The sequence below is a fragment of the Cherax quadricarinatus genome, chromosome 65 (assembly GCF_038502225.1).
Source record: "Cherax quadricarinatus isolate ZL_2023a chromosome 65, ASM3850222v1, whole genome shotgun sequence".
Taxonomy (NCBI): domain Eukaryota; kingdom Metazoa; phylum Arthropoda; class Malacostraca; order Decapoda; family Parastacidae; genus Cherax; species Cherax quadricarinatus.
The window spans coordinates 7,886,206-7,898,368 of NC_091356.1; the positions used below are offsets into that span (position 1 = coordinate 7,886,206).

The 12,163-nt window shown below is 40.8% G+C and overlaps 1 protein-coding gene across 11 annotated transcripts in view; it reads right to left on the minus strand.

The window, feature by feature from the left end:
* Positions 1–12,163, minus strand: part of Pi3K92E (phosphatidylinositol 3-kinase 92E) — a 149,920-nt gene that overhangs the window by 24,384 nt on the left and 113,373 nt on the right. For all 11 annotated transcript variants that reach the window (XM_070098909.1, XM_070098906.1, XM_070098908.1 and 8 more), the window contains 2 exons: positions 5,290–5,414; positions 1,320–1,467 (listed from right to left, as the gene is read on the minus strand). In XM_070098909.1, the coding sequence (XP_069955010.1) occupies positions 1,320–1,467; positions 5,290–5,414 (273 nt within the window). The remainder of the gene's footprint in view (positions 1–1,319; positions 1,468–5,289; positions 5,415–12,163) is intronic.

Genomic DNA, 12,163 nt, shown 5'->3' on the forward strand with positions numbered 1-12,163 from the left:
CGATCTGTTGGAGTGTGAGCAGGGTAATATTTAGTGAAAGGATTCAGGGAAACCGGTTATTTTCACATAGTCGGACTTGAGTCCTGGAAGTGGGAAGTACAATGCCTGCACTTTAAAGGAGGGGTTTGGGATATTGGCAGTTTGGGGGGATATGACGTGTATCTTTATACGTATATGCTTCTAAACTGTTGTATTCTGAGCACCTCTGCAAAAACAGTGATAATGTGTGAGTGTGGTGAAAGTGTTGAATGATGATGAAAGTATTTTCTTTTTGGGGATTTTCTTTCTTTTTTGGGTCACCCTGCCTCGGTGGGAGACGGCCGACTTGTTGAAAAAAAATACATGAGTGAGAGGGGTTGGATTTGAGTGAGACTTGCATAATGAGTAAATAGAATCATCAAAACTTTTTTCTTGGGTAGCATTGAAAATTGGGTTGGGCAAATATTTCGTTAGTGGGAAGAATTGTAAAGGACCTGCCTAGTATGGGGCCAACAGGCCTGCTGCAGTATTCCTCCTTTCTTATGTTCTTATGTTACTAGCCCCTTGCTCCTGGCATTTTAGTCCTCTCTTATGACACGCATGGATGGCTTACGGAGAAAGAATTCCGTTCCACTTCCTCATGGAGATAAGAGAAAACAAACGTATATGCTTCTAAACTGTTGTATTCTGAGCACCTCTGCAAAAACAGTGATAATGTGCGAGTGTGGTGAAAGTGTTGAATGATGATGAAAGTATTTTCTTTTTGGGGATTTTCTTTCTTTTTTTGGGTCACCCTGCCTCGGTGGGAGACGGCCGACTTGTTGAAAAAAAAAAAAAAAAAAAGTATATGTGTATATGCTTGTACAGTGGACCCCCGGTTAACAATATTTTTTCATTCCAGAAGAATGTTCAGGTGTGAGTACTGACCAAATTTGTTCCCATAAGGAATATTGTGAAGTAGATTAGTCCATTTCAGACCCCCAAACATACACGTACAAACGCACTTAAATAAATACACTTACATAATTAGTCGCATTGGGAGGTGATCGTTAAGCGGGGGTCCACTGTATATGCATGTGTAGTGTGACTTAGTGTAAGTAGAAGTAGCAAGATGTGCCTGAAATCTTGCATGTTTGTGAAGCAGAAAAAAGACACCAGCAATCCTACCATCATGTAAGACAATTACTGGCTTTCGTTTTAGACTCACTTCAGAGGATGATAGTATCTCCTTGGGCAGTTACTGTCTACCAACCTACTACCTAGAGTAGTTCTACTCATGTAGCTACAAATAGTATAAGTAATCACATACACATGTATTAAAGATGTATACAAACACTTACTTAATTGTGCTGATCCTGTACATAGGATCAATCGGGCTAAGAAAATGAGACAAGGCTGCTCTAGTGTGTGGTTTTTTCATGTGGTCTTTCATAAGCTTCTCTGCTCTATCTCGTACTGCACGATTTTCAGTTACTATCCCTCTCACCTCTGAAATGCAAGAAAAACAATAAAAATTAAAATCAGAGATCATAAGCATGTTATAACCTTATAAATAAGAAATAAAACAAATTTGAGATACAGCATTCCAATAAAGTATGGTCTTTTCAGAGATTTTTTTGGTATATGGTACTTTTAAAATGAATCCACTGGCATTTAGTCATTGGGCATTTCCAGTCCTTAACCCTGTATAACACTATTATAAAACACATCTTTCTAACTTTCATGCTAAAGTTATTCACACACTTGTCAAATAGATGAATAGAATACCAGCATTTCTCTACAAATAGTAAAACTGCTTTTGTTTTAATCATAAAAAATTTGAACAAATTTGTTAGCCCTGGGCAAATTTTAGGTCATCTGATGTCATTCAGAGACTGGCTTAAACTTTATGATCACAGGTAGAGTGGATCCTCGGGTAACGATGCCATCGGATAGAGATAAAATCGGATACTGATGGATTTTTGCATAAAAATATTGGCTAGGCCAACGATGAAAAACTCAGTTAAAGACATTCGTCCTGAATGTGTCCACACGGCCTGAGCCACCTGCGGCTGCCCAGCCACTACGTACAGCCAGTGTGCCATTGTTTACAAGCCGGTGCAGGCAGTTCCACGCATACATGTGATACATTTTGTATTATTCCATTGTTTTTAGTGCTTTTAACTGCTAAATAAGCCACTATGGGCCCAAATTAAGCTTTTAGTGCCAACCCTGTGGTAAAAAGGGTGAGAAATGCTAATGAATTGAAGAAAGAGATAATCGCAAAGTATGAAAGTGGAGTGAGTGCCTACGAGCTGGCCCGGTTGTATAACAAACCCCCAATCAACCATCGCTACTATCTTGGCCAACAGAAAGGCAATCATGGAAGCTGTTGTGCAAGAATGGTATATAATACCGACAAGATGAAATTAAGACACATGTGCAACATCTGGGTATCTTTATTGTAGATGTTTCGCCATCCAGTGGCTTTATCAATACAAATTCCAGGACATAACTTGAAGACAGTAGGACTATATACAGAAGATAGAGGTAATCAGTCCCTCAAACTAGCAGTAGGTGCGAAGAGCACCATAGTCGTGGAGATTCTGAAGCAGAAGCAAGGAGCCTGGCGCTTATATACTAACATCAGGTCAGGTGTAGCAGATGAAGGCATAGTCACTGGTAGGCGGGATTCCCCAGTGGAAGTAGGTCCTTCCCAAAGAGATGGGTTAGTTGTAGTAGTAGTTGTCGAAGTCGTGAAGGTTATGTACAACTTGGTTATGCACAACTTGTCAGACACTGCAACATCATGGAATCTTGATTCTGAGGACATGCACTGCTTCGACAACTACTACTACAACTAACCCATCTCTTTGGGAAAGACCTACTTCCACTGGGAAATCCCGCCTACCAGTGACTATGCCTTCATCTGCTACACCTGACCTGACGTTAGTATATAAGCGCCAGGCTCCTTGCTTCTGCTTCAGAATCTCCATGACTATGATGCTCTTTGCACCTACTGCTAGGTTGAGGGACTGATTACCTCATCTTCTGTATATAGTCCTACTGTCTTCAAGTTATGTCCTGGAATTTGTATTGATAAAGCCACTGGATGGCGAAACATCTACAGATGTTGCACATATGTCTTAATTTCATCAAGGAAGCTGCTGTTGTGAAAGGTGCAAGTATGCTACAAAACAGAGATCGCAAATACTCGAAGATGTGGAGAGACTCTTATTGGTGTGGATCAATGACAAACAATTATCAGGAGATAGTGTTTCACAGTCAATCATATGTGAAAAGGCAAGGCAGTTGCATGCGGATCTCACTAAGAAAATGCCTGGAACTAGTGCTGATGTTAGTGAATTTAAGGCCAGCAAAGGTTGGTTTGAGAGATTTAAGAATTGTAGTGGCATACACAGTGTGATAAGGCATGGTGAGGCTGCCAGTTCTGACCAAAAAGTGGCTGAAAAATATGTGCAAGACTTTAAGGAGTACATACAGGCTGAAAAATTAAAACCCCAACAAGAGTTCAACTGTGACAAAACAGGCCTGCTTTAGAAGAAAATGCCAAACAGGACCTACATTACTCAGGAGGAAAAGGCACTCCCAGGACACAAGCCTATGAAAGACAGGCTAACTCTCATGTTTTGTAGTAATGCTAATGGGGATTGCAAAGTGAAGCCTTTACTCATGTATTACTCAAACTCCCAGCGTGTTCAAGAAAAACAGTGTCGTCAAGGCTAATTTGTGTGTGATGTGGAAGGCAAACAGTATGGCATAGGTCACTAGGGACATTTTCCATGATTGGTTCTATCATGTGTTTGGCCCCATTGTGAAAAAATACCTCCTAGAAAATAAATTGGACCTCAAGTGCCTCCTGGTATCAGACTCATCCTCCAGACTTGCAAGAGCGAATTGCAAGGGAGTTGAGTTTCATAAAAGTCAGGTTTTTGCCTCCTAACACCACTCCTCTCCTCCAGCCCATGGACCAGCAGGTCATTTCAAATTTCAAAAAACTGTACACCAAAGCAGTGTTTCAAGTGCTTTGAAGTGACCTCAGACACTGAACTGACCCTATGAGAGTTTTGGAAAGATCACCTCAGTATCCTCAGTTGCATAAACCTTATAGGTAAGGCTTGGGAGGGAGTGACTTGCAGGACTTTGAACTCTGCTTGGAGGAAATTGTGGCCAAAATGTGTACAAGTGGGATTTTGAAGGGTTTGGGGCTAACCCTGAGGAGCCTATACCAGTTGTGGAATCTACTGTGTCATTGGGGAAGTCCATGGGGTTGGAGGTTAGTAGTGAGGATGTGGAAGAGTTGGTGGAGGACGACAATGAAGAGCTAACCACTGATGAGCTGCAAGAGCATCTGCAACAGCAAGAGACCACATCTGAGGAAATTGCTTCAGAGGAGAGAGGGATGGAGGAAGTTGCCTTCTTCAATGATTAAGGACATTTGTACAATGTGGACAAAGGTGCAAGCCTTTATGGATGAACATCACCCTGACACAGATGTTGCAAGCCATGCTGGTGACTTTTACAATGACAATGTTGTGTCCCATTTTAGGGAAATCTTAAAGGAACACCAGAAACAGCTCTATGGACAGATTTTTGGTGCGACAGAGGTCCAGTGACTGTCAAGTTGTTCCCAGTGGCATTAAAAAACAAAGAAGGGAAGTAACCCTGGAAAAGGACTTGCTACCTCAAGTCCTTATGGAAGGGGATTCCCCTTCCAAACAATAATACACCTCCATCTCCCCTCCTCCCATCTCATCAATAAATCTTCAATAAAGGTAAGTGTCATTTATTCTTCATGTATTTATTCTTCATGTCTCATTGTTTTCTGTGTAGGAAAATGTATATTTCACGTAAAAAAATTTTTTTTTAATACTTTTGGGTGTCTGGAATGGATTAATTGGATTTCCATTATTTCTTATGGGGAAAACTAATTCAGCTAACGATAAAATCGGTTAAGGACAAGCTCTCTGGAATGGATTAAAATCGTTACCCGAGGGTCCACTGTACAGTGGACCCCCGCTTTACGATCAGCTCCCAATGTGACCAATTATGTAAGTGTATTTATGTAAGTGCATTTGTACGTGTATGTTTGGGGGTCTGAAATGGACTAATCTAATTCACAATATTCCTTATGGGAACAAATTCGTTCAGTAATGGCACCTGAACATACTTCTGGAATGAAATAATATCGTAAACCGGGGGTCCACTGTATTCTCCAAATGCCTTTAAGAGAAGAGAAAATAGAGACTTGGATAAAAGTAACAGTGTTCTCTGCATTCTCACATTATAAGACTCAAATAGTTTTCTTACCTTTAAATTTATTGAGAGCATCTAACTGTCGAAGAAGAATTTTCATATGCTCTACAGATCCACGGCAATAGGCTTCCAGGATAAGTCCAAAACGTATTGAAACAGAGGGCACGTGCATCTCGGATCTGTTTCAAATAAAAATATGTGCTGAATTTTCTTCAGTACAAAACTCCGCTCACCCTAATTTAAGATGGTCAAATATTCCTGCTGGATACTCAAGCACCTACTATTTAAAACCTCCTTCAAACCCTCCCTCTAACCTTTCCTGGTGTGATCCCTACCCCTCCACTTGGTAAGCTCCATCTTCTCTAAATGCTCAAATCACCTCAACAACCCCTTCTCTGCTCTCTGCCTATACCCTTGCTTTCCCCACCTTTGCCTTCATCATGGCAGCTGCAAGCAGCATTCAATATAGTAATAATGAAAAAAAATTTAATGTCTACTAAAAGAAGACTATAAATCAATACTTTACAAGAGTCAATTTATAAAGGTTGAAGAAATAAATATTTGCTATATAAATTATTAATGAAAAATAAAGTGAGAATCAATACCTAGTGTTTTCTCTGTTGACATGTATGTGATCATATAAGGTTAACCCTTAAACTGTCCACACACAGATATACGTTGACGTGCGGCAGGCTCTGAATGTAGATCAACGTTTTGTTTTTCATTCCTTCAAAATTGGCACGATAGGCCTGAGTCACCTAGACATGAGAGAAAGGGTGTGCACACTCACTGTGCGCAGATTGAAAAAAATCGGGGACACTGGGGTACCACGTGGTAACACCAGTTAGTTTCAGCTCCATCTTGGATCAACAACATGGCAAACCCCCGTGATTCACTGACGCTTCGTCGTATTAACACACTACTATTCTCAGAAAGAGATACAGAACGTGAGTTTAGTGGTTTGCACTCTGATATAGCCACTAAAGATCAAGGAATTAGTGAAACTTTTGTTGATAACCCAGATGACCCTCAGGCCATGACCTCTGGGGTGGCCAGTGTGGATAGTGTAGCCACAACAGACTCTCAGCCAATGACCTCTGGGGTGGCCAGTGTGGATAGTGTGGACAGTGTGGCCATACCAGACCCTCAGCCCAGCACCTCTGGGGTTGCTAGTGTTACTTCCCAAAGGCAACTCCGCAAGTGAAAATTATCATTTTCCCCTGCGTTTAGGTGATGATGATAGTGAAAGTGATATAAGTGACAATGATGAAATCGATATTATGCCGATAGATAATTCATCGAGTGAAAGTGATTATCATTATTCCTCAGTGAAACATACTTTTAGATGCCGTAACCTACGTTCAGGCAGTGTGCCATATGTAGTTGGCGGCAAGGGTAGTGGCAGGTTACGATCCAAAACCCCAGCCACTGATAGTGATAGTGATAATAAAGGTGAATATGCTGGGATGGAGGAAGAGGGGGGTGGCATGGTGCCTGGACCTCATGGCACAGTGGGTGAGCAAAGGACCACCTGGCACCCTCTCAACCATGTGCTGCCTCCACTCTTGTCCCCCCTCCTGCTCCCCCATGCCCCATGCCACAGGTCCACCCTGCACCATCTGATCACAAATGGAATTGGACAGAAAGTACATCATTTGTGCCACATCCTTTCAATTTTGATGCCAGTGGAAGTGGCATCATGCCACACGGTCCCATCACAAATGAGTCTACAGAGTTAAACTATTTTCAACTATACTCTGATGAGCCGATAATGAACCTAATTGTTACCCAAACCAACATGTACTACCAGTATACAATGGACCACACAGATGTATCAGAGTCTTCACGGCTGCGCAGGTGGAAAGATACAACTGTGGCTGAAATGTATTTATTCCTTGGCACTGTCATGCTTATGCCACACGCATATAAGAACAATATAGCACACTACTGGTCCACAGACCACTTCATCAGTACTTCAGTCTTCCGCGACCTTCCCTGCAACCGATTCACTCTGTTGCACTTCTCAGACAGGAATACGCCAAACAGAAATGACCTCTTATACAAAATCTGGGAATTGTTTATGTATCTGAAGCAAAAATTCAGTGCCTACTTTTATCCATTCAAGAACATTGTTGTCGATGAGTCCTTGGTTCTGTTCAAGGGATGACTGTCATTCAATCACTTTGGTATAAAACTCTTTGTTATGTGTGACTGTGAGACTGGTCTTGTGTTGGATGTCATTATCTACACTGGGAAAAATACACTCGGTGATACCAAGCGCATGTTGGGCATTTCTGGGGATGTTGTTCACAAGATGATGGGGCAAAGGTCATACATTGTGCACAGGCAACTGGTATACAAGCCCTATGCTCACTGATTTCCTACGTGTGAACAATACTGATATATGTGGAACAGTGAGAAGAAGTAGAAAACACATGCCAAGGTTCACATGCCGATGACATCATGGCACTGACGTGGCATGACAAACGGGACGTGACATTGCTGTCAACCATCCACAGAAACGAGATAGTACAGGCAGACAGACTGAGCAGGTTCAACAATGAACCTATTGTAAAGCCAGCTGCTGTCATCAACTATACAAACAATATGCGACTACTAAACAAATGTGACATGAGGATAGGGTGACTGTGTGCGTAGGAGTTGCAAGTGGTATATATAAGTGATTTTCCACCTTGTAGACATTGCAATGCTCAATGCCTTCAACATGTATGAAATAAAGACCGGGAAGCAACAACGATATGCAGAATTCACCCTCAATGTCATCAAGCAGATAGCGAGAAAGTATGGTATCACACCTATACCTGTCACTCCACAGCGACCTATCACCCCACAACAGTGACCTGTCACTCCACAAGAAGAGGGGTAAGTGCCCAACCGAATAATCCCTAACTGTCACTGCCTGGTACCATTACCATCTACTCCAAAGAAGAAGTACTCTCAAAAAAAGTGTGTTGTATGTGCTTACACTAAACAGCGACCCCGAGTGCAAAAAGACACATGATACATGTGTCAGCAACGTGGGTGGCACTCTGTATGAATCCATGCTTCTTGGAGTATCATACAGTGGTAGACTTCTAGAATCATAAATGGGACTTGTAATTTTTTTTTTTTCAACAAGTCAGCCATCTCCCACTGAGGCAGGATGACCCAAAAAATAAAGAAAATCCCCAAAAAGAAAATACTTTCATCATTCAACACTTTCACCACACTCACACATAATCACTGTTTTTGCAGAGGTGCTCAGAACACAACAGTTTAGAAGCATATACGTATAAAGATACACAACGTATCCCTCCAAACTGCTAATATTCCAAAACCCCTCCTTTAGAGTGCTGGAAGTCCAAGCCCCTCGCCCATAAAACCTCCCTTACCCCTTCCTTCAAACCTTTTCGAGGACGACCCCTACCCCGTCTGCCTTCTCCTACCGATTTAAATGCTCTCCATGTCATTCTACTTTGATCCATTCTCTCTAAATGACCAAACCATCTCAACAACCCCTCTTCAGCCCTCTCACTAATACTTTTATTAACTCCACACCTTTTCCTAATTTCCACACTCTGAATTTTCTGCATAATATTTACACCACACACTGCCCTTAGACAGGATATCTCCACTGCCTCCAACCGTCTCCTTGCTGCTGCATTCACAACCAAAGCTTCACACCCATATAAGAGTGTTGGTACTACTATACTTTCATACATTCCCTTCTTTGCCTCCATAGATAATGTTTTTTGACTCCACATATACCTCAACGCACTACTCACCTTTTTTCCCTCATCAATTCTATGATTAACCTCATCCTTCATAAATCCATCCGCCGACACGTCAACTCCCAAGTATCTGAAAACATTCACTTCTTCCATACTCCTCCTTCCCAATTTGATATCCAATTTTTCTTTATCTAAATCATTTGATACCCTCATCACCTTACTCTTTTCTATGTTCACTTTCAACTTTCTACCTTTACACACACTCCCAAACCCATCCACTAAAATTTGCAATTTTTCTTTAGAATCTCCCATAAGAACAGTATCATCAGCAAAAAGTAACTGTGTCAATTCCCATTTTGAATTTGATTCCCCATAATTTAGTCCCACCCCTCTCCCGAACAATCTACCATTTACTTCTTTTACAACCCCATCTATAAATATATTAAACAACCATGATGACATTACACATCCCTGTATAAGACCTACTTTTACAGGGAAGTAGTCTCCCTCTCTTCTACACACCCTAACCTGAGCCTCACTATCCTCATAAAAACTCTTTACAGCATTTAATAACTTACTACCTATTCCATATACTTGCAACGTCTGCCACATGGCTCCCCTATCCACTCTATCATATGCCTTTTCTAAATACATAAATGCAATAAAAACTTCCCTAGTAGCCTTATCTAAATACTGTTCACATATATCCTTCAATGTGAACACTTGATCTACACATCCCCTACCCATTCTGAAACCTCCCTGCTCATCTGCAATCCTACATACTGTCTTACCTCTAATTCTTTCAATTATAACCCTACTGTACACTTTTCCTGGTATACTCAGTAAACTTATTCCTCTATAATTTTTACAATCTCTTTTGTCCCCTTTCCCTTTATATAAAGGGACTATACATGCTCTCCGCCAATCCCTAGGTACCTTCCCCTCTTTCATACATTTATTAAACAAAAGTACCAACCACTAAAACACTATATCCCCCTGCTTTTAACATTTCTGTCATGATCCCATCAGTTCCAGCTGCTTTACCCCCTTTCATTCTACGTAATACCTCACGTACCACCACCACACTTATATTCTGCTCTTCTTCACTCCTAAAAGATGGTATACCTCCCTGGCCAGTGCATGAAATTACCACCTCCCTTTCTTCCTCAACATTTAAAAGTTCCTCAAAATATTCTCGCCATCTACCTAATACCTCCATCTCCCCATCTACTAACTCCCCTACTCTGTTTTTAACTGACAAATCCATATGTTCCCTAGGCTTAATTAACTTGTTTAACTCACTCCAAAATTTTTTCTTATTTTCATCAAAATTTCTTGACAGTGCCTCTCCAACTTTATCATCTGCTCTCTTTTTGCACTCTCTCACCACTCTCTTCACCTTTCTTTTACTCTCCATATACTCTGCTCTTCTTATAAAACTTCTGCTTTGTAAAAACCTCTCATAAGCTAACTTTTTCTCTTTTATCACACCCTTTACTTCATCATTCCACCAATCACTCCTCTTTCCTCCTGCCCCCACCCTCCTATACCACAAACTTCTGCCCCACATTCTAATACTGCATTTTTAAAACTATTCCAACCTTCTTCAACCCCCCCACTACTCATCTTTGCACTAGCCCACCTTTCTGCCAATAGTTGCTTATATCTCACCCGAACTTCCTCCTCCCTTAGTTTATACACTTTCACCTCTCTCTTACTTGTTGTTGCCACCTTCCTCTTGTCCCATCTACCTCTTACTCTAACTGTAGTTACAACTAAATAATGATCCGATATATCAGTTGCCCCTCTATAAACATGTACTCCTGGAGCCTACCCATCAACCTTTTATCCACCAATATATAATCTAACAAACTACTTTCATTATGTGCTACATCAAACCTTGTATATTTATTTATCCTCTTTTTCATAAAATATGTATTACTTATTACCAAATCTCTTTCTACACATAGCTCAATTAAAGGCTCCCCATTTACATTTACCCCTGGCACCCCAAATTTACCTACTATTCCCTCCATAACATTTTTACCCACTTTAGCATTGAAATCCCCAACCACAAGTACTCTGGCACTTGGTTCAAAACTCCCCACGCATTCACTCAACATTTCCCAAAATCTCTCTCTCTCGTCTACACTTCTCTCTTTTCCAGGCGCATATATGCTTACTATAACCCACTTTTCACATTCAACCTTTTTTTTACTCCACATAATCCTTGAATTAATATATTTATAGTCCCTCTTTTCCTGCCATAGCTTATCCTTCAACATTATTGCTACTCCTTTTTTAGCTCTAACTCTATTTGAAACCCCTGACCTAATCCCATTTATTCCTCTCCACTGAAACTCTCCCACCCCCTTCAGTTTTGTTTCACTTAAAGACAGGACATCCAGCTTCTTCTCATTCATAACATCCACAATCATCTCTTTCTTATCATTTGCACAACATCCACGCACATTCAGACTTCCCACTTTGACAATTTTCTTCTTCTTATTCTTTTTAGTAATCTTTACAGGAAAAGGGGTTACTAGCCCATTGTTCCCGGCATTTTAGTTGACTTTTACAACACGCATGACTTAAGGAGGAAAGATTCTTATTCCACTTCCCCATGGATATAAAAGGAAAAGTAATAAGACCAAGAACTATTAAGATAAAATCAAAGAAAACTCAGATGAGTGTGTATAAATAAACGTGTACATGTATGTGTAGTGTGACCTAAGTGTAAGTAGAAGTAGCAAGACATACCTGTAATCTTGTATATTTATGAGACAGACAAAGGACACCAGCAAAGATGAGTAGTGGGGGGGTTGAAGAGGGTTGGAATAGTTTTAAAAATGCAGTATTAGAATGTGGGGAAGAAGTTTGTGGTTATAGGAGGGTGGGGGCAGGAGGAAAGAGGAGCGATTGGTGGAATGATGAAGTAAAGGGTGTGATAAAAGAGAAAAAGGTAGCTTACGAGAGGTTTTTACAAAGCAGAAGTGTTATAAGAAGAGCAGAGTATATGGAGACCAAAAGAAAGGTGAAGAGAGTGGTGAGAGAGTGCAAAAGGAGAGCAGATGAAAGAGTGGGAGAGGCACTGTCAAGAAATTTTAATGAAAATAAGAAAAAATTTTGGAGTGAGTTAAACAAGTTAAGAAAGCATAGGTAAAGTATGGATTTGTCAGTTAAAAACAGGGTAGGGG